The 26,618-nt window shown below is 38.2% G+C and overlaps 1 protein-coding gene across 1 annotated transcript in view; it reads right to left on the bottom strand.

The window, feature by feature from the left end:
• Nucleotides 1–26,618, bottom strand: part of nectin1b (nectin cell adhesion molecule 1b) — a 112,775-nt gene that overhangs the window by 23,340 nt on the left and 62,817 nt on the right. Inside the window, exons 2-5 of the mRNA XM_056239383.1 lie at nt 22,673–23,047; nt 18,288–18,587; nt 14,894–15,011; nt 6,515–6,666 (exon numbers count right to left, since the gene is read on the bottom strand). Of these exons, the coding sequence (XP_056095358.1) occupies nt 6,515–6,666; nt 14,894–15,011; nt 18,288–18,587; nt 22,673–23,047 (945 nt within the window). The remainder of the gene's footprint in view (nt 1–6,514; nt 6,667–14,893; nt 15,012–18,287; nt 18,588–22,672; nt 23,048–26,618) is intronic.

The following is a 26,618-nucleotide window of genomic DNA, read 5'->3' as shown; positions in this document are numbered from 1 at the left end:
AGAGATTGCGTTTGAAGTTTATGAAGCATCAGCACACGCTTTAACTGAGCCTTCCAGTGCTAATGCCAATGCAATCCAGCAGAGAGAGAGAGAGAGAGAGAGAGAGAGAGAGAGAGAGAGAGAGAGAGAGGGAGGGAGTGTTAGAAAGCACTCTTCATTTTAACACCGTTTTAGTCTTCAATTTTGTCTTTTGTTGAAAAGAAATCTTGAGTGTTGTCAATATTTTGTCATTTAAAATTCATACATTTTAGTTCATGTCACTGACATGGTATATCATTACAGTCAACAACCAACATTTTTAAGATTTTTAAAAATGGTGGAAATGTGTACGCCACTGTGGCTTCTCCAGTGGATACTTTTTCGTTCAAAATTGCACCGATTTCCCTGGAAGTTAAGATTTTTTTGTTTGTTTTGCACATAGTTTTGAAAAATACACTACAGGTCAAAATTTCGGTGGTTTTAATGTTTTTGAAAGTAGTGTCATATGCTTACCAGGGCTGCGTTTATTTGACCAAAAATACAGTATAAACAATAATGTTGCGAAATATAATTGCAATTATTACAACTCTATTCTATTTTAATATATTTCAAAATGTTATTTATTCCTTGATGATAACTGATTTTTCAGGATCATTACTCCAGTTTTCAGTGTCACATGATATTTCAGAAATCATCGCTGATTTGGTGCTCAAAGATTATTTCTGATTATTATCAATGTTGAAAACTGTTTTTTTTTGCTATTTTTGTTGAAACCGTCTTTTTAACATCCTATCCATCAAAGAACGATTCCCACAAATATTAGGCAGCAAAAAGACTTTTCAACATTGATAAATATATTTACATATTTATATATTTACATTAAAATATATTTATATACTTACATTAAAATCAGCGCACCAAATCATCATATTATAATGATTTTGAAGTCTGGAGTAATGGCTGCTGAAAATGCAGCTTTGCCATCACAAGAATAATTTACATTTAAAAATATATGGAAATTTAAACCAGTTATATAACAATGTAATCACATTTTACAATATTACTGTTTTTGCTGTCTTTTCCATCAAATAAATGCAGCTTTAGTGAGCAGAAGAGACTTTCAACAATATCAAACAATCTTGATTATTCCAAAGGTTTGGCTGGAAGTGTAGATATTGTTTATAAAAACTTGTTTATTTGATGTTATTGATATGAAATATTAATGAATCATTTGAATTATTTCTATCCACATTTTTCTTTGTTTAAAATCGTGTTATTGTCACCATGAAGCGTCTTTCATCTCATCTTAATTTTTTGCAGAAACAGAAAAGACGACAAAACTTTTTTGACAGCAATTTTGCTGACGGGATTAACACTGGTAGAAAGAAATAACAAACGAAAAAAAACCGTGTTGGTCACAAGCGAGAGAAGCAGACCGAGAGAATGAGAAAGAGAGCGCAGCTGTTGAAGAGTTGAGAATCTCTCTCTCTCTCTTTGAGATCTCCACAGCTTCTTCTTCTTCACAATGTTATCATCACTTCCACACAGTCATGCAGCTGTTGCAAGTTCCTGCAAACGCGTGCCAGCCTTGCCACGTTCTCCACACACAAAAACCCTCCCTCTCCCAGGTGCAGGCGGGCGAACAATGGACAGCCGCTTATGCGGTTCACAAGAAGCCAGGGCAGAGATGTGTTGCTCGGCGTAAGCTGCGTCCCTCTGGCACAGACGCCTCAGTTGCCATTACTGTGGGAGCCGGTCACGTGGAGGCTTCGGTTCTCACGCGGACCTTTTAAGGGGCGATGTGTGTGGAGCAGAATGAGCACAGAACACTGGTTTTACAGTGTTTGAGTGCGCTGCTTTTGCCAGAGGTATCATTTCCACTCCTGCCATGAGAATGAGGCTGTAATAGCCCATATGTGCTCTTCCGTGGAGAGGTTTCCCTCTAGCCATGATAAGGACAGATGGGAAAGCCTTATTAGCATCTCGTTTTTTGGCCATGCAGGCGGCGGTACAAAACTACAGGGACCGCAAAGCCGTGTCGGTGAATATTTACAGACAGTCAATATGGTTCTGCATTGAATCTGGACCGAATGTGATTAGATTATGCAATTGCACTTTACGGTAAGACATTCCAGGTGAATAAGGTAAAACGGTAACTAATAGATATCACCATACTTCCCCAGTTGATTGATTACATTAAGAATTAAAAAAAAGAAAATCTGAAACGTTATGTTAAATATGCAAATGAGACTTTTTTTTTTTTATAAAATACTCAATGTGGGAGCCGGTCACGTAGAGGCTTGGGTTCTCTGCATCCATTTCCAGAACATAAATCTGAACACTGGAAAAAGCCAGGTTATTATTATTATTATTATTTTTTCATTTTGGTCGAGAGTCAAAGGTTTTTACAGATGGGATTTTGGGTTTCTCTTTTTTATCACTCCATAAATCAGAAAATACTGTAAAAAAAAAAAAAAAAAAAAAAATCACCATGTTTAGGTTTTGTTTGTTCGGGCAAATGATATATAAACAAACTGCTCGGTAAAAATATAGATATGATTAAAACGGAAAAGACTGGTGTATCTAAGCAGATATTTCTGAAAAAATCCTTTTGAGAAAACGGCCTCTAAAAATATGTATTTGAAATCTATATACACAAATAAATAAACACTTAAAAGTGTATTTAAAATGTTTTCTTTTAACTACACTGTAAAAAAAACAATCTAACCTCCCAACTCAAATTTTTCTAGTGACTGGTCACATCTACATTTTTCAATTGGTCCATGTGAAATTCTCCAAATTGATCAAATTAAATTAGCAGATTTTCACTTGGGCCAATTGAAAAATTTAGATGTGACCAGTCACTAGAAAATTTTGAGTTGGGAGGTTAGACATTTTTTACAGTGTAGCCTAAAAAAACACGTTGTGTAAAGTCAAGACCAGTGCATGAAAACTTCCCTTAAAGTTACCATGAGCCATTTGCAACCCATTTTACTTCTGCAACCTCGTGCATGTCTGAGTCAAGATACTCATCCATAAAAATAAGTAGTGTGGGACTTGATTTTATCCATCGGGCATTGATTGGAGTAGCCGTTACACACCAGAATGGAACCAGATGGTTGTAGGGTTAAAAAGTAAGAGCGGTTTGAGATGTCAGCCAAAAAGTAAAGTCGTTTCCGAGGCAGAGCAAGTTAATACACTTAAAAAAAAAAAACATTTTTGGAGAGATGAATCATCACAATAAGACCAGGAATGTGCATTGCGGAAGTAAATAGGTCCATTTTGATTTCATGTCAACTTTAAAAACAAATGATTCTGCTGCAAGCTTCACAGCGACTACAGTTCTCAGTGCGCTGTGCGTAGGCCGAATATCTCAGTCATGGTTATTAATGAAATACTCACAGGAATGTGAATGAGATTAATATGGAGTCATAAAGGGGGAACAGCTGCTGCCATGGAAGTTGTGACTACAAATAAAACTATAATGAACTCATAAAAAAGGCATGATGGAATTGAAAGATTAAGCACTGCAGACAAGCACGGCGTATAGAATATTTAAAGCTGCAGTGTGTCATTTCTGCACCCCTGGCGGCACCGGACAAAAACGGCAAAACTTATGACTATTTCCCAGAAATTGCTCTCATTGTTCGGCTCCCCACAAAAAAAAAAAAATCACTTTCGCAATGCACATTCCTGGTCTTATTGTGATGTCTTGCTACTTACGCAACACAAAAATGAAAAAATGACACACGTATTGGATACATCACACTAACAATCTTTCTTCATAAGTATCATTTTGATCCGTCAATATCTGTGAGGTCTACTACAAACAGATAGAGGTTCAACGACCTCTGGATGGAATGATCCATCAAAGGATAGACATTGCCGTAGAGGAGGGATCTATCATCAAATGGGCACATGCAATGCGGAAACAATCCCCAGGCATTGCCAAACAGAGGTCGGAAAGAACAAATTAGGCTTTCAGTGCATGTTCTGCTAGTGACCTTTGGCGAGCGAGAAGGAGAGAAGAGGAGACGTGCAACTTTATGAAAATTGCGTTGTCTGAACCCATAGGAAAGGTGTTTCACAAATGAGATGTATTTAATAGGTTTTTTTTTTTTTTTACTTTTGCTCAAGTTTCCTGCTTCTAGAATTTGTTTCCTAAGAAAATGACTCCACATGCATGTGTCTTTTCAGTTTCAGAAGAGATCTCAGCGATGTCTCAAACTATTCCCAGATTTCCCATGCAACAAAATAGCAATCAAGTTAGAGATGTCGATATAAATTCAATCACCAAACTCAAAGACCACATTTTCTTAGATATACTCTCAACATTCATTTCATACCTCTATTTTATTAATCCTGAATCAAAGACTTGAGTATCATATTTGATAAATCAGGATGTTATGGCTCATATAGTATGATATATAGGAGAATATGGAGCTCATACTCATATGGAGGAAAAAACATGCTAAAAAATATAAAAATATGCTGATATTTATATGGTCAAAAAGTACGATGAAATTCTGATAGCTTGAAACGTAAATCAATGCTATCTTTATAACAGTTTAGCAGACTACTTACATACAATGCATATAACTATCATAAATATGTCTCTCTTTATATAACAATCTTATTAAGATGATATTTAAGTGCTGAGTTTTATGATCTCAGCTCTGTGTTTTTTTTATTGTGGGGCAGTTTTTCTGGAAACGTTTTGATAATTTTGATCATTTTTTGGGCCTTTGCACATCAAACATGATCAATGACAGTAGGCTTTTAGGGTTGATGTATGTCAACAATTGTCTCAATTCATTTGAGACAAAGTTGAGTTTTAAGTGGAATATAACGGATAACTCAAAGAAGTCTCCTAAGCTATAAAAAGACCAATCAAATGTTTCACTGCAAAGTACCAAAGTTCCGTCAACTCGCATCGTGACCTACTCCTGAACCCTCACCAGTCGCTGCATTGCAATTTTGGAAACGATCAACAGAATCTCTTCCAAAGCAGAGATGCTCTATACACATCAGCGGCAGACATTTCCTGCCTGCAGAATATTTTCCTTCACCACTCCTCATTCAATCTCAGCCATTCAGACTTCCATTAACGTTTTGCCCATGCCTGCGGAGCGTATCATCAAAACCTGTCACGGAGCGAGATGACATCACCGCATCCCCAACACATCACCAGAAACGCCAGCTGAGACGCCGCGGGACGAGGAAGGTCTGAAAGTTTACACTCAAACACACCCACGCGCACAAATAAATGCAACGACAGAGAAAAGCCGAGCCGTTGACTCCAGCATGCAAAGCGATGCACGTTAGAAGCTCTCTATTGAAGCAAAGAGAGAGGCGTACAAGCTATTATCAGAACAAAACTGCAGATGCCTACGCTCTCTTCAAATATTGGACCAATTTTGAGGTTCTGCTCGGCAATCTAGAGCAACATCACCTCCTTTCATTATCGTCTTTTGTTCTTAATGTATTGCAAAGCCGGCAGACTAGTGAACTACAGGTGTTTGATATGACAATTAGACAGAGGAACGGCTCCAGTTTTGCTCTGTTTTCATTTGTACTTCTTGTTTTCACCCGAGAAAAAGGCGGAGAAGACGGAGAATATGTGGGAGACGAAAGTAGCTTGGAGAAATGTGAGTTTGTTGCAAAGTGCCTGTGATCGATACTAAAGAGGCAACAAAACTGTGATGTTATTTTGGGGAGAAAATGACAGGGCGCTTTATTCTTTATCTCGGCATCTGTCTCTGTGTGTGTGTGTGTGTGTGTGTGTGTGTGTGTGTGTGTGTGAGGGAATATTGTGGGTGCTAGCAGCTTGATGTATGATGTGACTGTGAGAAATTAAAGAAAAGGAAATGACAGCATTTTCTTCCTCTTCGCTGTCAGGTTGTACCAATAGACCAATGTACTTCCAGGTAGGAGGCCACAGGAGCAGCACAGTGCAAATATATATATATATATATATATATATATATATAGATAGATACACACACGTGCAGACTTTAACATGCAGAACGCAGCAAAAAAGTATTTTGACACTAAGCCACACTTCAAATGTCTGATATTAAACTATCACAAAAAAGTAATGTGTTAGGATCACCTTTGAAAGTTGGTTTTAATTAGAGAACAAAATTATATAGAAAAATACAAATATATATATTTACATTATAATAAACATGTAGGTCTTTATACATAGCTGGCTTTATATTTTAGGAATGGGATCCCTTTCAAGATGATCACCGGGGCTCCGAAAATCCCTTAGCTTTAGTGTTCAAATACTTTTTGTGGTCACCGTATCTGTGTGTTTGATGAAGAGTGTTCAATAAGTTTGTGTAATAAAGGATTCTAGTTTCATTGGCTCATGTTGACATGCTGTATGGCCTACATGAAATGTTCACCTCCAACAAAACTCACATTTCTGGAGCTACAATCGCCTGGGCCCATGGTTAAAGCTCTCCCAGCCCCAACACACTCACACACACACACACACGCACAGAATCTCGGATAAGCATCCACAACTTACCCGTCACGTTGACCTCTACCAATCCAGAGCGTGTGCCGATGCTATTGGTGGCGTCACAGACATACGTTCCTCCGAGCTCGTAGGTCACCGGGCCTTTGAAGAACAGGGTGTTGTTCTTGATTTCAATATTATTGGGAAGTGATCCATTCAACCTGAGAAAAACAAACAGATGATATGTTTTTAGTTCACCTGTATGGAAAAAAAAGTTTGATGGGAGACAATACCAACTCGCGTTGGGTAAGATTGGGCATTTCAGCTGTCATTACGAGGGCAGATTCAATCTGCTTTGTTGTAACAAACCAAACATACCAGGCATACTTCAAGAAATACACATCTCAAACCGGCAGACATGAAGGGTGGTACTAAAAAAAACGACTGAACGGGCCCTTACAGGCCTGAATGCTGCCCCAGGACAGAGGGTGTGATTTGAAATGGAGAAAACAAACAAAGACAAAAAGCAGAGATGTCATATGTGAAAAAAAAAAAAAAAAGTGTTATTTTGCTGCCACTCTTTCAGTTCTAGGCTGCTGTACCTGAAGTTGGATCCCAAGAGACTAAGACAAACCGATAAAAAAAAAAGTGGAGTCTGACTCTCGGTGGCTACCCTGAGACTTTAACTGTAGTGTCCTACCTGATTGTGGCCTAATTCTGAATTCTTCAAGGTCCAGCTGCCCAGCGGGTCTAAACATGCCCCGTTCTTCCTCTAAAGCTAGACAGAGGTCACAATCTTTGGCGTGCTGGTGGCAGATGCTTCTTATCAGAGATCAGTATAACGATGCCTCCCCAGGCACCAGACACCTTCAGATCATCTTGTTCCCACTTAACAAGTTCCTTCCTTCCATCTAAATGACACCCAATCTACCATGTCTTTCAGGGTCTGGAAAACTGGTGGTGTCCTTTATAAGGACCTTTCAACCAGGAACCTTCACAGCAAACGGCAACGTCGTGTCCCTGGTCAAAAATAGTTGTGGTAGGATGGCATAAATCGGTAAAAATATGTAACACAGAACAGATAACGCCAAAGACGTTGAAATTACCAAATTTATAAGTTCTGAAAAGAAAAAAAAAACTTTCATATTTGCAGATCAATTACAATAGAGAAATTCAAACGTTCCTCGCCAAAATAAAATGAAAAAGCAGTAATGTAATAGTAATTCAGTATAATTATAGTATGCTATCATTAATTGTGGTTATTAGTAGTAACACACATCACATTGCTGCTGTTGGTTTCATAACAGTGATTTTACCATGGTTAAGTTGTGTTGTCAGACATGACACAAAGCAGAGCAATGACTACTAAAGTTTAATTACAAAACTTACAACCCTCAACAATAACACACACACACACACACACACACACACACACCACTGCCTCGATCCTCAGACAATTTCACGCAAAACCTAACTTGGGCTTGGGTTGTATTGTTTTTCAAATGCTTTTAATCTTGAAGCAGAAGTCGTCTGCCTCCTTTAAAAACTGTTGCTATAATATTCATAACCCGGTTCAGGACAGGGCCTGTGAGACAGCTTTCAGCCCCAAAAATGCAGAAGGTATAAGGTGTTTCTCTAAATGCTGACTGCTGCAAAGCAATCTGATAAGATCCTGCAGACGGAAGACGGGAGGGGAGATAGATAAGGAAATTTGTCACAATGAGCTGTCTGAAGATAAACTCTTGAGCGTGAGTGTTTATGACTGTTCTGCTCACTTTATGATATATTTATGGTAAGAATCTCTCGGGCATGTTTTGATAGCTGGGAAATTAACGCAAGTCTGAAACTGAAAGTGTGTGCGAGAGGGAGACTGCGTATGAGTACTTGAATCATAATTCAAGGTGAAACCTGAAATTTAGTTCAGTTATATTTCGTATAGTCGTGCTTAGCCAGACTTTTGAATATCGGCATAAAGTCTGGCTCAAATGGTTGCTTATTTCAGCCAAGAAGCACCTACTTGGACAGGAAAAGACTAAAATGTAAAGCGACCAATCACAGTTTTAAGGCAAGTTTATCTGAAATTGTTGCATATTAGTTGTGTCAAGCCAGACAATCAGATTAGAGCTTGCCAGACCAAGAAAGCACATTCCATTTTTGTACAAAATGCATCAAGTGGTTGCCAAACAGATTGTGACTCCTTTAAGGCTAAGACTATATTTCTTAAAGTCTGAGTGAAGCAGAAGTTGAGACTTTACTTCAGTACTGTAACGTATTTCCAGATGAAACTGAACATTGAATGAGGTAAAATAGATGGAGAGGATTGATTTTAGCGTACCTCCTCGTCATCTCTTGCTCGCAGCAGACTGACTGACGGCTAAATAGAAGTGGTTAAGAACGTTTAACCCAATCGGAGATAGAAATCCATTTGACTAAAGATTATGTGATTACCTTGCGCGGATTGATTGTTCAAAACAAGATTCGCAATGTGCGCTCAAAGAGCAAATAGGTTTCAATTTATTTCATTCAGACTTTAATGCTAAAGTGTCTTTTTTTTCTCTCTCTGAGTTCAAATACTTTCTTGTAACCTTGTATCCAGAGACTATTTGTGGGTTGACTGAAAAGAGTAAACAGTGGCTCTTTCAAAACATGAATCTGTTTATTTAAAGGGGTCATATAATGGTACTTGCACTTTTACAAATTGATTGTACTGAAATGTGTGTTGGCAGTGCCTGTACACAACCATCATAAAATGATAAAAATCCATCCAGTGGTTTTTTTTTTAATCTCCTTATATGTTTTCCCCTGCCTCAAATCGAGCCGTTCGACCGTGTGACGTCACACGCTCGGAAGCCCCTCCCACAATTGTTGATTGACAGCAGCGTTTCAACACAGACCCACCCTCGCTCGTGAGGGAGCTGTCAATCATAGTCCGCGCGGACCAGCGCGGTCATTGTTGATATGCTGGTCTGGAGCACTGTCTATGAGCAGAATGGCGTCTAAGCGATTGTGGTGTTCTGTTCTTGGGTGTAATAACGAACACAGCAGTCATTTTAATGTTCCTAAATCCGAACCGCTGAAGACGCAGTGGCTGAGTTTGTTTTCGAAGGGAATATTCCCCACGAGCAACGTCAATGCTTTCATGTTTGCGCGAATCATTTCTCACCAGACTGCTTTATAAACGAGGGTCAGTATGAGCTGGTTTTGCTAAGAAGCTGCTCCTGAAAAAAGGATCGGTACCAGATATTCGTGTTCCTGACGAACCTCCAGAAGAACTGAAGTGAGTGTAACGTTTTATTAAACTTTATATTAATATTTATATTAATCTTTGCAAATCGCTAGCTGCACGCTTCACAATGAATGCGTCTAAGGTTTACACTCAGGGTACATTACACATGTTTTCTATGTATGACGTTCTCAATATAATTAATAATCCCACGTTTATACTGAACAACGCGTTATGGTTATTGTGTTATTGTGTTACAAATGGTGTACGCACAGAACAGAGAGGCGGGGTGAGCAAAGCTCATTATCATTTAAAGTCATATACACTGAAACGGCGTGCTGAAAACAGAGCTGTTTTTGACCAGGTAAAATAAGTGTTTTCTTACAATACTAATGATAATTTTTAATTAAAGTATATTACAAACTTTTAATTTAGACCCTAAAGAATCATATTAGCTTGTACAAAAATGGCATTATATGACCCCTTTAAGAATCCGACCAGCCTGACACATAGCAACGGCAGCTCAACCAATAGCGTGTTCATCAACCATTGTTCAACCAAGTGATTTTTTAAATTCCATCTGGTGGTGCAGAAATGCCACACTTCACACAGACCTGAATGTTCCTCCCAGTGTTTTTCTCTGTTCCCTTTCAGAACGGCATGTGTGTAATGTTTATGCATAACGTAAAATATGCAGCGTTTATACAACGTAACAGACTTCCGCACATTTGTAATTGAACTGCTATTGCTTGTGTGTGTTCCTCCGTAGTTGTTCTGGATTGAAATGTTCTGCAACAGCGTGGTGATGACCTCCAGTGTAGCGCCCAGGGGACCCTTCAGAACACATTTGGTGTCCGCTCCGCACTGCTGCTGTGGCCGTCCCCTCTTATCTGTCACGCCGGAGCCCGCGTCTCAACCCATCACTGTCTTCTCCTCCGCCTCGCTCTGTAATCACACCATTCTCTTCTATCTTACCTTTTTCTCCCATTGTTTATCTTCTCGCTTTTATATCAACACCCACAGTTTGAATGAGACTAATATTCTTGCTCTTTTTAGTGCTGTTTGATAATTACGCAGAAGCTTTTAGTGAGTTGAGTCATCGAGTGTTTGTGTTCAAAATATATTGATTCACATGAATGAAAAGCACACAATGACATTACTTTGATTTGGACCTGCAATAAGCAAACCACATCAGAAAAAATCAATCAGAGCATTTTATCAATGGCATGGCAACCGACAACAAAACCCTACACCGTGGCGACAACTTCTGCACTGACAAGGACCAAACTTTCTCCCCCCAAATGTTGAACTTCCCTCCCATTCCCATTGTCTTGTACCTCAAAACTGCCCGTTTTTTCTCCTCGTCTCATCTCATCCCTTCCTTTTCTTCTCTTTTATGATACTTCCAGTCTCAGCATACCAATTACTAATAAAAATGCCTCAAGAAGACCTTAGCACCATCCGTGAGTCCCTCTTCACAGAGTTGGCTGCTGTATATGTGTCCTTTGATACCCTGAATAGCCCAGAATGCTCAGCGCTTTCCTCTCTCTCTCTTGTCCTCTCTCATTAAAACTCACCCCGGTCCACACAGGCAGTGTACCCTGGGCATTGCCAGCTATTAATCCACCACAGCTGAAGTCCGGTGACATGTTTTCCTTTCCCAGCTTTCACTGCCTAATTACAGAACAAATTGCCACATTTATCTCTCAGTTTTTGCTGCATAATTCCTCCATTTTTAACCGTAACACACGACTAGCTCGTCCAATGTTTTCCAACGTTGTTGGTGGTGTTCGGTATTGTTCGCGTTTACACGCGCATTCATGGAAATCAGCTGGGTGATGAATGACGGGGCCTTTTGCCGTGCTAATTGGCATATAACTGTGGCGCATACGGCGTGGCACTGAATAAAAATGCTGCACTGGGGAGTTCAACCAGAAGGTTATATTGGTCATATTACAAAGTTGACCTGACCCAGGGGCGCAGGAACAATCTGGAACAACACATTAGAAGCCTTATCAGCTTGTCTCATGAATATTAATTACGAGATGTAACTAGTGATAGGCTGATAGGTCAGGCCAATTAATCGCCATCAGCTTGCCGAGTCCATTTGCCCAAAGTGTGTAAGTTCTAAAATCTGCCAACAGCCTTTTAAAATGGATAACTAACAATTGCACTGCTCTCTAATTTTCTAAAAGTCGTCTGCTTCAGAGACACAAATGTGCTGTTTCTTAAGCATTTTGATGTGCTGAATTAAATTATGACAATTAAAACAACTGGGTGGCAAGCAGGACAGGTGGCGCGAGTGCTAATGAGTGTAACCTTCGGGCCACACCGGTCTCGAGTCTCACACCGTGTCCAAACCAGATGCGATGCAAATCACCAATCAGAAGAGCGCGTGGGCGGGCTCTCTCGGCAAGCTCCCGGCACTCGCAACGAAATGGATAAGTACATAATCTAATTCATGAATATTACACCATTTTAACATTATTAAAAATGCATACCGAGTTACTGAAACAATCGTTGTCATAGAATACACTTGTCTGTTAACAATGAGTTGACAGTTTGAACGTTCTTGTTCACTTAAATCTATTTTGAAGATCTGAAGTGAGATGCTTTCAGTACGGCTATAAAAACACACACACAATTATATTTAAACTCACACGGATGCTTTTAACATTACATAAAGCACATAAACAGTACCTGAGATTATCATATTTTCTGTTGTTTTTTCCAGCCGCAACGTCGCAGAAATAGAAACCGTTTCTAAAATAGAATAATCGCGTGTCGCCATCTATGTATATTGTGTAGATCAGTACCTGCCCTGTTTGTGTAAGACTTTAAAAATCAGCAAAAGGGATATATAAATCAGATTTATTATGAAACAAAAGGCACACAAACTAATATGTGCATAGTTTAGTCTAATTCAGTGTCTACTTGGCGCTTCTTGGCTTGTCTCTTGTATTAATAAATGGAGCATCTCTTGTCACTGTCCAGCAATAGTCTCCAAGCATTGCCTCCATTTTAAGTTATCTGCACTGCTTACACAAGTACGAGGCATCTCTGCTCCCTTCGGCTAAACAGAAATGTGTCCATTTGCAAAATCAAACACTGACAAAAAAGAGAGCACGACACTGTATGACAGGGGTGCAAAATTAAGTTCCTGGAGGGCCACAGCCCTGAAGAGTTTAGCTTCAACCCTAATCAAATAGGGGAAAGCGTGGCACAACCTAACCCTTTTTGACTTTCTCAGTTTGTGTAAACCTACTTAGGGTTCAGAGTATTTTTCTTTTCTTCCTGCATTCATTTCACACATGTCTATAGTTAATACAGTGTATACTTTTTTTCTTGATATAGCCCGAAATAATGGAAGTGAAATGTGACAAATGTGACATGTGAGGGGCACGTTGTAACATGACAATATGCCAGCTTAAAATGTTATCTGATCTAATCAAAAAATGATCCTAGGCAATCTCAAATATTTTGTCAATAAATTACATTTAATAACTTTTTCGTATAAAAAAAATGATCTTTTAAAAATTGTTTGGCAAACACACTGCAAAACACAGCTATACAGCATAGTTCAAAACTAGGGATGCACGATATAGGATTTTGGCCAATATTCGATAAGCCGATATTTTCAAACTAATTTTGCCCGATGCCGATACCGATATATTTGTATTTTTTTAAGTGCAAAAAAAGCTTATTAAAGCTTCTATTAAAGTTCTCAGTCAAGAGCAGTGAGTGATTTCCTCTGTGTTTTGTTGTTTTATTAACATTAACGGGATAGTTCTCCCAAAAATTTAAATTGTCATCATTTACTCTCTCAAGTTTCTTTCTTCTGTTGAAAATATAAAAGTTATTTGGAAGAATGTGGCTAACCAAACAGTTGCTGTACTTCAGTGACTTCCATAGTATATTTAAGTATATTCTCTATATAGTGTTGATATGGTAACTAATAAATACACTAAGTTTCATCATGCTGGCATGTGTTGAAGTATTTAAAACAAGTGTGTTACAACTAGTTAGGTTGTGCCCCGCTCACCCCTTCACCTGAGTCCTTCAGGCTTAGTTCAAAACTACAGGTACGCGTGTTGGAGCAGGTTTGGAACTACTAAACTATACCTTGTATTAATGTATAATGATTAATACAAGTTGAAATGATTGATCAATGGTTGCTACAGCCTTGACCTCACATAAACACCAGCATTGTCCACAGAAAGGTTATCAAAACAGAGCTGAGACTGTGCAGTCATCATATTCATTTGGTAGGCAAAGCAATGATGTCATCTTCTGCCAACATAGTTTGCATCCAAACCCGTAGCACCAGAAACTCGACAACAATCACCATCACAAGACTCAATCTTGCTGTATATCTCTTTCACTGTTCTTCCAAACCAGTATGTTGGTAAGGTAAACATGCAGAAGTACAAAGTGTAGCTTATTTTCTCATGTTTGATCTTGTTTGAAGGGTTATCAATGACTCCGGTATTTCTGAATAGAGCCATTGTAAACGTCTTTATTTATCTCAATTGAGTGCTAACCACCAATGAATGAAGTCGTAGTTTACTGAAGGAAATGATTCTGTTATCACTCATAACACATCTAAGCTGTCATGTAGTATTACAGTAAACTGAATATTTCAGAGGAGTGCTCTTCAAACATCAGTCATCGTTCATTTAGTTTAATGATGCCGTCATTCACAAGAAGTCAAACGTTTGGACACACTGATCGTCATGATCTTTAAAGAAAGCTTTTGATGTAAAGGCTTATGAGTAAATGCTTGACATTAGTGTTGTACACCAATATAAATGATGCACTTCAACTTATTTTTTAAAGGGATGGATTAGAAGCGAAGGAAAATCACGCAACACGTGTTCAACATACATGTCAACTCTTATCACAGTTAAAAAGTCAAATAAAAGAATGTATTCGTTTAACTTGTATCCGTTTTTTGTTATTTAATAATTAAACAATTACTTTACAGTCAAACTCTGGAGAAAAGCAGTAATGAAACATGAGTAGGTGTGTGCAAACTTAGCATAACCGAATGACTGTAATGTGTATTTGAAAAAAAAAAGATTAAATACATAAAAAGAAAGGTTTCAAATCTCACTATGCTTTTCACTCAATAAACATTACGCATCCATCCCAATTATATTAATAAGCTGAGACAACAAGGTGATTGTTCGTAATGTGGATTAGTAGGTCAGGAGAGAATAACTCACAGTTTCCACTGGTAGACGGTGACGGGTGGGTTGGCGTCTGCGTTGCACGTGAGCTGCACGTTTGGACGATTCAGGTACCAGTTCCCGTCAAAGCCCTCGATTTTAACCTCCGGCTCATCTGCACACAAAAAAAGAAGCAAAAGAGCGTCTTCAGGCAGGGGCTCAGGTGGCTGTTCTGGGTCACGTGACTTGACGATGAGTGCAAGTCATAATACTGATTAACGATCTGGGCTCATAGCTGAAAGGTCAAGAGTTTATTTCTTAAGCGATTGGGAGGAGAGCCAACACATGAAGGGTTACTGAGACTACAACCACCACTGTGCCCTTTAGCTACCCACTTAGCCGCAAGCTACTCCAGGGCAACTTTTCCAGAAATTGGCCTAATTGGATAAGAACCTCAGCTAAATGCCACATTTCAATTCATTACAGCACAATTTTTTTCTATTAATGACGGTATTCAAATGCACTGCATACTTGATGGTACCGGTCAGTGATTTTCTATGTCTCTTCAGATTTATTCTTAATTGCTTTTATGAGCATGTATAAGGCTCAGGAAATTCAATTTGGAAATGTTATACCAAAGGGTAACTAGATTAACAAAACACTCTTGAAGTAAATCAAGAATCAGGACGAGTGATTCTCGGTGAACTTACTGTCACTCTAAACATGGCCTTTCACACAGGCGCACCACAAGAACAATATACAGTCATGGTCAGAATTGATGGCACCCCTGGTAAATATGATCAAAACTGGCTGTAAAAAATAAATCTGCATTGTTTATCCTTTTGATCTTTCATTAAAAAAATTGGCAAAATTCTAACCTTTCATTGACGTAAAAGAATTGAAAGTGGGGGGGAAATCACATTATGAAATATTTTTTTTTCTCCAAAACACGTTGGCCACAATTATTGGCACCCTTTTATTAAATACTTTTTGCAATCTCCTTTTGCCAAGATAACAGCTCTGAGTTTTCTCCTATAATGCCTGATGAGTTTGGAGAACACCTGACCTGAGATCAGAGACCATTCCTCCAGACAGAACCTCTCCAGATCCTGCAGATTCCCAGATCCATACTGGCACTTCTCTTCAGTTCACTCCACTAATCAGGTCAGGGAACTGGGACAGTCATGGCAGAAGCTTCATTTTGTGCTCCGTAACTAATTTTTGTGTTGATTTTGATGTTTGTTTTGGATTGCTGTCCTGATGGAAGATCCAACCACGGCCCATTATAAGATTTCTAGCAGAAGCCGTCAGGTTTTGATTTTTTATCTGTTGATATTTGATAGAATCCACGATGCCATGTATCTGAACAAGAAGTCCAGGACCTCCAGCAGAAAAATATGCCCACAACATTAAAGATCCAACGGATTATTAAATTGTACACATGGGGTACTTTTTATCCTTGTGTGCACCAAACCCATCTAGCGTGTTTGCTGCCAAAAAGCTCTTTTTTTAGTTTCATCTGACCACAGAAGCCTGTCCCGTTTGAAGATCCAGCCGTGTCTGACAACTGAATTTGCTGGAGTTTGTTTTTGGATGAGCGAGGAGGATTTTTCTTGAAACCCTCCCAAAAAACATGTGGTGATGTAGGGGTTGTTTGATTTTTATTTTATAGGCTTTGTTACCCCAAAGACTCAACTGATCTCTGCAATTCTTCATCTGTGATCCTTGAAGAGTCTTTGGCCACTCAAACTTTCCTCCTCACCATCCATTAAGGCAATATAGACACACGTCCTCTTCCTGGCAGATTCCTAACATCTTTAGTTAATTGAAACTTCTTAATTATTGCCCTGATGGTCAAAATGGGGATTTTCAATTCTTTAGCTATTTTCTTACAGCCACTTTCTATTTTGTGATGCTCAACGATCTTTTGATGCACATCAGAACTATATTCTTTGGTTTTACTCATTGTGATGGATGATTAAGGGGATTTGGCCTTTGTGTTTCCTTATATTTAAACTCCTGTGAAACAAGAAGTCATGGCTGGACAATTCCAAGTTCATAGTCACCCGGGTGTGCTATAAAAAGGTAAATATTAATGGGAATATACTTCAGAGCTATTTTACTCGCAATAATATAATTGTGGCCAACGTGTTTTGGAGAGAAAAAAAAAATCATAATGTGATTTCCCCCCCACTTTCAATTCTTTTACGTCAATGAAAGGTTAGAATTTTGCCAATTTTTTTTTAATGAAAGATCAAAAGGATAAACAATGCAGATTTATTTTTTACAGCCAGTTTTGATCATATTTACCAGGGGTGCCAACAATTCAAAACCATGACTGTATTCTATAGCGTAGTGTGGGAGAATGGGTGGATTTCCTCTATCAGTGGGCTTCATGGGGGCTGAAATACTGCTCTAAACTGCCCTAAACAATAGCTGATAACAACAGCGGCTGAGACAGGCCAGTGACACATCTCTTCCTGCTCCGAACCTCCTCCGCAGAACTTGCGCAACAGTGCAGCATGAACACTAACTTAACCTTACATTTTTAGACATTCCAGTGGGGTTTTATATAAGTGTGTCATTAATTGGATTCAAATATTGTATAACATACATTTATGTCAATTTGTGATGTACAATATAATATATGTAAAACCAGTCAAAAGGTTGAAATTATTAAGACGTTTTTGTCATATTTTGAAAGAAGTCTCGTATGCTCACCAAGGCTGCATTTATTGTGCAGTTTTCTATTTGAATATATTGTAGTTTATTTCAGCGATGCATTTTCAGCATCAGTACTCCAGTCTTCAGTGTCACATGATCAGAAATCATTTAAATATGCTGATTTGGTGCTCAGTTACTATTAGTGCTTATTGGTTTAAAAAAACATTAAATTCTTTGAATTCACAGGATTCTTTGATAGTTAAAGTTCAAAAGACCAGCATTTAATAATCTTTACTTGACTTAACTGTCACTTTTGATCAAATTAATGTGGCTTTGCTGAATAAAAGTTTAAAGTTTAATCATAACCCCCCCCCATCTTTTGAATGATTTTCATGTATCACTGTTTCCACAAAAAAATATTAAGCAGTAGAAACGTTTTCAACATTGATAATAAATATTTGTAGAGCGACAAATCAGCATATTATAATGATTTCTGAAGGATCGTGTGACACTGAAGACTGGAGTAATGATGCTGAAAATGCAGCTTTGCCATCACAGGAATAAAATGAATTTTAAAATATATTAAAAAATTCAAATTGTAATAATATTTCACAATATTACTTGGTTATAAATAAATAAATAAATAAATGCAGCCTTGGTGAGCATAAGAGACTTGAAAAAATATACATTATTCCAAACTACAGTATGTGTGTATCACTGTAAATCTATCAATGACGCATCATTTCTGCTGGAGTTGGAAAGATATGAAGAAAAACACTGTTCTTACACTGAACGTTGAGTATGACGCTGTCGGTAAAGCGTTCTGCGCGGTAAGTGACGATGCAGGTCAGCTTTTGTCGGTGGGTCTCGCGGCTGGGCAACACGATGTAGTTGCTGCGCACGGTCACAGTGCCATTCGGATTACGCGTTTCCTGAAACGTGGCCTCTCCCTTCAGAGTGGTGTCCCATTTGATGACGCTGGGAGGCTTGCCGTTAGCCGACATGCAGGTGGCCACGGGCATCTTGCGTTTCGGAGTCCTTGCCACGATGGTGGGTGAAGTCAACGACATCTTGGTCACTGGCCGTGCTGGATAAAAGAAGAACATAAACAGTAAATAAAACGGGAAAAGGAACATTGTAGAAGATACTAAAATACTGTGTGAACAGGAGCAACAAAGATGCCCTTGGGAGTTGAGAAAAAAAAAATATATCCACTCCCTTTAACACTAATCTTGATGTTCTGAAAAGTCGTTTTCTTCCCGTCAGTACGAATCAAGCGGTTCACTAATTTCTTTTTCCCCCGTACCCCGTGTTCAAAGCAAAAGCATCAGTCAAGCACTCAAACAGATGTAGAAACCACTCATTTCTCACGGTGCCCAAAGTCATCCAATCTCGATCCGTTATGAGCTGCCAATTAGCAATTAAAGAGGCCTGCATCAAACGGGAAGATGTGTGTTTATGTGAGTGCGTGTCAAAGAGTGCTGATAGTGGGTCTGAGGTTTGTGGCGAGGGTTGATATGACATGAAGAGGCTCTTTGAAAAGCACTGAGCTGGTTATCTCCATTCAGGTTGCTCGCTCTTACTGCAATGCCAGCATTCTCAGAGGACGCATGTGAACGTGATATACAAAATGGGCTTGGGAGTTAACAAGCCACATCAGTGAAGAAAAAAAAAAAAACACCCTGTACTTGAGCCAAGCAGCTCCCTTTGCTGGTTTAATGGAAAACATATCAACACTTCATTTCTAATTAGATCTGCAATCAGTGGGAGCATAACCCACCTCTCTAACGAGATACTCCTCTCTTGCACTCCAACACACACACACACACACACACACACACACACACACACACACACACACACACATACATCATGTTGTTTTTTTCTAACCTGTGCAGCTAATGCCTCCTACAGACTGTGATATGTCTGCAATCCTATCGGATTTAGAACGGATCTACAAACCTGGGAACGACACGTGTGTAGATGACACCTATTGAATCCTAGGCTACGACGCAAGTTAGCATAAACATCATCAGCATGCGCTAGTGATAAACAAATAGAGCAAGATGAATCGCTCTTTGGCAACTGTGGTTTTTATGTGTGCTGAAAAAAAGAGGAGGAAGCAAAAGAGGAGGATATGGATGCGGTCATGGCTAGGGAAAAGAGGTTAACTTGGCATGCCAATTTTGTGAATGGAGCTTGAGGTGATTAGTTGTAAGTTTTAGTGCCATTTACTGTAGCATTGATCAGTGCGCAATTTCATGTTGTATTTTTATTGGCTAGTCAGTAGACGGAGGTCGTAACAGCCAAGGTTATTTTCGTAAACGAAAACTGAAACTACGACTGAAACTATTGGTCAAAAAACATTTTCGTAAACTGAAATAAAATAGAAAATTCAACAGAAATGAAAAACTAAAACGGAAACAAAACTAACAACACTTACTGAAAAATGAACTGAAATAAAATAATACTTATTTTCGTGATTAATATGCTCACATCCTCTTTAGAACACATGGATATGACTATAACCAAGTATGAATATATGATATTAAAACTTACAATAGACAAAAAGCATAAATGGATCAATACAAGAATAATATTTAAAAGGATTAATCATTGAAATAACTAATAATTTTTTTTTTTTTTTTTTTTTACACCACATGGTTAACAAGATTTCATCTTTAATATGAATCATTTTTACTTTTATACTTTTAGGTTGCAATCTCAAACAATTATTTTATTTTTATTATTAAGAGGTTTCCACGAAAGTTAACTGTAAACTGCAAACACTAAACGTTGCTGAAATTAAATGTCTTTGGGTGGTAAATATTCTGTTAACTCTGCTAAACTATAATTACTAAAACTGAAACTAAATCTAAAGGAAATTTGAAAATGATATTAAAATAAAAACTAATTTTAAAATGCAAACCTATAATGACCTTAGTAACAGCAACTTTTTACGGAAAAAAACCTACATAAAAATACTTACAAAAACTGCAGAATTCAGTATGGGTATCTATGGAAATTGTATGTATGACTCATTTTATACAACTTGTAACGCTAAAGACCGCAGCCACTAGCGACAGTTGCTAGGTGCCACTTGAGGCCAGGGGAGTGAGGTTTACACGCACAGCTGTCTTTTACACAAACTCAAAAAGGCACCATAAAAGTAGCCCTGTTGTGCACTATATTCAAAATCCTCAGAAGTCATATGATGGATGGATCGATATAATCTATTGCTGGGATTCCAATTTTTTTATTTATTTTTTTGTCAGCCAAACCCCTTTGACCTCAAATATTTACTTGAAGTACTTCCTGAGATTTCAAGTTAACATTTTAATAATTTAACAACAGATATGCATGTTCAAGATTCTCTGATGTTGATGATTTTTATGATTTACATATTTCCCCGGTTTCACAGACAAGGTTTAAGCCTAGTCCCAGACTAAAATACATGTTTGAGACATTTTAGCTGAAAGCAACTGGCACTGACATTTCAAACCAGCAACCTTTGGGTTACCAGTCGGACTCGCTAACCATTAGACTGCCCCTAAAAAGCTACTTAAATGTCCCAATTGAACTAAGGCTTAATCCTGGCTTAATCTAAGCCCTGTCTGTGAAACCAGACCATTAGCTTTTCATCAACTCACAAACCCCAGGGGTTTGCAAACAGTTGTATGGACTATTTTAATGGTGCTTTCGGCCTTTCAACTCGGACTGATAGCCTGAAATGATAGCCTATATTTACCTGTGTGTGCAGCTATTAACGAAAACATGTATGAATACATTATATCTGCAGGTCCTCTAAAACAGCAGAGTTGGACGCAGCTCTTTCTGTTGTGGTGAACACTGATCAATACATTTCAAGTGTATGGAAGGTTCAAGCACATTACACACAAGACCTGAAGCAGTCAAGGACAAAGATAATTTTTTTCTCAAGGGCTTATAGGGTTATGAATAAAATATTGCTGAAACAACATCTATTTACACCTTATACCTGCTAACCAACACCTTGTCAGGGCTGAGACTGAGTGCTAAAAATATTCAAGAAAATGACACCTGGCTATTTCTTGCCTGTCCATCCATGGTGTTATATGTGTGTAAAGAACTTGCTGCTCAGTGCTAAAGCTTCCTCTTCAGCTGCAGAGTAAACGTGTTCTTACTTACAGTCGATTAACTATAAGAATTCATTCAATTGGATGAATAATTTCAAGTGACTGAATTATAAGTTCTTACATGAAACTCATTCATGAAACATGAGCAGAATTAATTTGTGTAAACCATTTGTAATATTCTTTTGTAAAATGTCACTTTTGATCCGACAAAAAAAAAAAAGAAAAAAAAAATCGAACATAAAAATACTTACATACAATTTCCATATAAATCCACACTGAATTCTGCAGTTTATGCACGAATAATCGTATACAACTTGTAGCATTCAATACCAAAAGTGTTTACAAACAACTTACATATATTTTTTTTTTGCATTAAATTATCATTTTAGTGTAAATTGTTCACAAAACAATTATAGTGTAAACTGTCACATTTAATGTGAATTTGCTCGTTTTGGAACCATTCATAAAATCATTCTTGAGTAAAAAAAACGTTTTTTTCAATGTGGATTTCTGTGTAAATCGTATGTACCGTTATTTGCATACAAATTGCAGCATTGTATATAAAATAAATGGTTATGCACAATTTACTCTTGAGTCGTAAACTGTTCGCAAAACATTCTTACGGAAATTTCCAACACATTTCAGTCACATTCAATGAGATTTTTTTTGTGTAAATTCATAAAACCATTCTAGTGCAAATGGTTTGCATTCATTGCAAGTTTTTGTGTAAATCATTCTTGAAAATACATTCTTACATAAATTGTACCATTCAATGTGTAAACTGTACGTATAACTAAACTACACAAATTTTTGCATTGAATAGAAATGTGTTTAATAAATAACAAATTACACGCATGTTATTTGTGAATGAGGCCCATTGTCACAATGAATGTGACAATTTACAGAATGATTTTATGAATGACAGAAATTTGTTCTGCTCATGTTTGAAGAATGAGGCCCATTGATCGTCTGTTTGTGAATGAGCTCTTTTCACATTAGAACAGAACTATATATATATATATATGTATGGTCTTAACTGCCAGTGTGGTGGTCTTACCAAAGACGGTGAGGTTGACCATATTCTCCCTGTTGCCTGCTGGGAATGTGGTGTACTCGCAGATGTAGGCCGCTTCATCAGAGAGCCGTAGGTTGGTGAACACAATGGTGGTATCCTCAAGAGAAGAAGGGGTCCTCTGGCGCACAGCAGGGTGCTTGAAGCTCACACGGTCTTTGAAAGGGGGCAGCACAGATACTCCCAAGGCTGGGTTGGCGGTGGCCACGTTTTGTTTGCTGCCATTTATCAGCTTTTGCCAGGTGACCTGAGAGATCTTCACTGGTGGCTTGCCGTTGATGAAGAGACATCGCAGCTCGACCGTATCACCCACAAATCCAGACTTGCTGGGGTCCGTCTGCACCGACTGCCCGTTCCCCGCTGCAGAAAGACAGGAAAAGGGACGTTACAAACAAGTCAACCAATCAGAGCTGAGAACCACAATTGATTAATTCACTATACTCACTATGTGGCATAATTTAAGTTCAAAGTCAAAATGAATGTAGGAAATATTTTATGATCAAGTACGTTGTATTGGGGAAAGAGTCATATTTTCTCTATAAACATTATTAGCTGATGCTAATAAATTGATGGTAAATTAAATTAATAAAATACAAAATAGGTGTGCACATCCAAAACGCAGAATTGGCCTTAGATAGCAAAAAAAAAAAAAAAAAAAGCAGAAACAAAGAAAGGATGTTTGTACACTGAACATGAACTTAAGCTCAGACAAACCAGATTGTATGCCTGATGAAGACCTGACTGGTTGGAACGTTGCACTCTTTGCACTCTTCTACTTTTTAAAATATGTTTTTTTATAAACTATCTTGACATTAAATGTATACTTAGTAAATTAAAACACAGCAGACTAATAATGTATTATTTAATTAAATTATAGTAAAAACATGGACTACACGCACATGCTATCTAGTCTTCCATATGTGTTTTTGTATTCACAATTAACTGATAAATTGACCATTAATTTGAACAACAATCGACAATGCGTCGTGAAAATTGACAACCCGAGCTGAAGTGACAACTCCTCATTGACTCGACTCTGGCTTTCACGCTACGTGAGTGCGTCCAAATAGCTAGCATGCCCATTGAACAAGAGTACTTCAAACACTGCCTTCGTCGACAAACAGAACTAATTACAAGCATAGCAGCGGTGTTTACAGGCAGCATTAGGTCTTCAAGAGCTCCGGATGTAGACTTTCCCTGCATTTGTAATGATAGTAGAACCCCCCAATACCCCCCGCCCGACACTGATCCTGACTGCCAACCCTCCCACACCACTCCATCCTAATTATTTCTCATTGGTAAACATCTCGGTGACAGCCTCAAGCACCTATTAATGGAAACAATGTGGGATCCAGTCTGAGTGAGCCCACAATGATGGCACTTGAATTAAGCTACAATAAACCAGGCAGGCAATTAGTAGTAAACGAATGGGTTTTCTATTTTTTCCAGCAATGGCTTTCAGGAGTTTGAAGGTATCTGTCACGTAGAGGATGCAACCATTGCCCCTAGTTAAAACAATAGTGGTTTTGTCTCTCTAGATCACCCAAAATACGGCATGCCCCACGGTCAAATGTCTTGTTTTGGCAGGCCCCTTGTCTTTTGTCTCCCTGGTGACCTTCTCTTACCCCCTCCAGCTGAGAATGATGTGTCAACACTCAAACCCCTCCTTCTTGCCCTTCCTTTTCTCTATGTCTCGCTTTCTTGCACGTGGCATTACTCATACTTTTGTTTAACTTCCCCCTTTACCTCACTCCGTGCTTTTCATTCATATTTTCTTTGTCTTCACTTCCTTAACACCTGACCAGATAACCGGCTTTTCTTACATTTCCAGCCTGTTATGCTTCCTCAGAAGGGCCATGCATCCATGAACACTTTCAATTCCTGTTTAGCTCTACAGAGGCCATTCATAACAGAAGCTTTCCTGACCCGTTAATAACTCTGAGGCAAACGTGTCTCTGGAGGGTCCATGACTTCTGTTGTCTTTAACAAACCTGTCGTAAAAGACCAAGAGTAGATATATTTCTCCTCGCCGTCAGGTGCTGTTTTGTCCTGTTGGCCTCGCTTCCTGCACAAACATATACTAAACCACATAGCTTCACCTCCCTCTTTCCCTTCTCCCTCTCTTATTTATGACTGGCAAAAGAGGTAATTACCTCCTACAGAGAGACCTTAGCAAAGAGGAAGTAACTCTGAACTACTGTGCTTAATCACGCCACCATAAAAGTTGGGAATTATGCAGGAGGGGAAAAAAGTACAGGTTATTTGATCAAATGGGTGTCATTGTGTCCCTAATATAAATATATAAAAAATACAATTTCATTTCAAGAATTTAACTTTCAAGGAGAATTTAAAGCCTACTTTAGTATTTCATCTTATGTTTTGTTGTTTGTCAGCTTAATGTCAACCCTGTTACCATAAGTTTGTATAGTAAACAAGTGATGATTAAAAAGTGCATGTTTGTAGTAATATCAGTATTAAATTATCTAAGAAGAACGTTGTAGTCCCATGACCTTGAACACTTGTAATATCAAATTAAAATGAAAAATGATCAACCCTGTGACCTTTCTGACTATTCCTACATTGAGATTACTTACAAAGTATCAATTATATATATATATATATATATATATATATATATATATATATATATATATATATATATATATATATATAATATATCGATTGATTTACACTTAAACACATTGTTTGATAGATTTTTTCTTTTCAAATCATATAAAATGCATTTTAAAAATCATGTTTTCAAACAATCCTTTTTTGTAAAAGGAGCCAGTTTCATGGAATTGCCAATATGACAGTAACCGGCAATTTTGAAGAGTTTAAGGTAAATTACTGATCAGGCATCAGCTTCATACTGATAAGGGTATTTGTTAGCCCTTTTAAGAAAAGTTGAAAAACTGGTTTGAGCACAGGCCCGTTGGTAACATCGGTCATGAATGTTTAACAAGTATGGGCAAGTGTTTAAATGCTAAGTTCAAGACTTAAAGGTATTTGAAAGCTAATCTGGGAAAAGTTAAACTTGAGACGAAACTTATAGTACAAAACTAAAATGGATCTCATGGCCAGCGGGGTTAAAACTAGCCACACATTTAAAGAGAAAGAGAGAGAAGTAGGCAGAATGTGCACTCTTCCCACAGTGTACAGAAGTATGTCTTTTTTTTGTGTGTGCGTCTGTGTGTTTGTAAGCTGAGAATTGGAAAAGAAAAGACATTTCAAGGTCGTCACAGCACACACACTTCAAAGAAAGATACGATTTTTGCATAGTACTGACCTCAAATAGAAAGAAAAAAAAACTCTTATTGCTGATGTAGACTTCTCTTTCTCATGAAGTGTTAGACCTGGTAGAGTTTCAGTTTTAGGTTTAACAAGAACTTGAAAGTATTTTTTTTTATTTTTGTGGCCATGACTGCCACGAAAGCATCTGCAGATGGATTAAACTAGATATTTATATTTATGAAATTTACGCCCATGTTATAGGTGGTTAGTTACTGATCCAAGTCATAAGATAACACCTAACCCTAAGTATTACCATCATTGTGATCCTAGCCTTAGCTAACACCACTTATAAAAAAGGGGATCCAGCTGGTGATGTGTCAGTTTTTTAACCGATGCACACCAAACCCTTCATTTCTCATTTACTCAGGCCTGTACGGATGAGATATTTTTGACCAGAGTGTATAGACCCATCAGCAGGCACTGTGAAACGACAGATTGATTGACTAATCGAGTTTGACAGAAAGACGGCTGGCAACCTCTGCACAGCTACCTTGGGGAACACCTGTGTCCTTGTACCCCTTGGTTTGACCCTGTTTCCGCCTCCATTTGCTACCGTGGCAGGGTCGAAACAGAGGAAATGCCTTGTGAAGTACCAATATGACTTACAGCTTGACAACAAAAACCGAGGCAGGTCTAG

Source organism: Rhinichthys klamathensis, unplaced genomic scaffold, assembly GCF_029890125.1.
Source record: "Rhinichthys klamathensis goyatoka isolate OS25496 unplaced genomic scaffold, OSU_Roscu_1.1 h1tg000561l_1, whole genome shotgun sequence".
Lineage (NCBI taxonomy): Eukaryota > Metazoa > Chordata > Actinopteri > Cypriniformes > Leuciscidae > Rhinichthys > Rhinichthys klamathensis.
The sequence above is the reverse complement of the archived record's forward strand: the minus strand, read 5'-3'. Positions and strand labels throughout refer to the sequence as shown.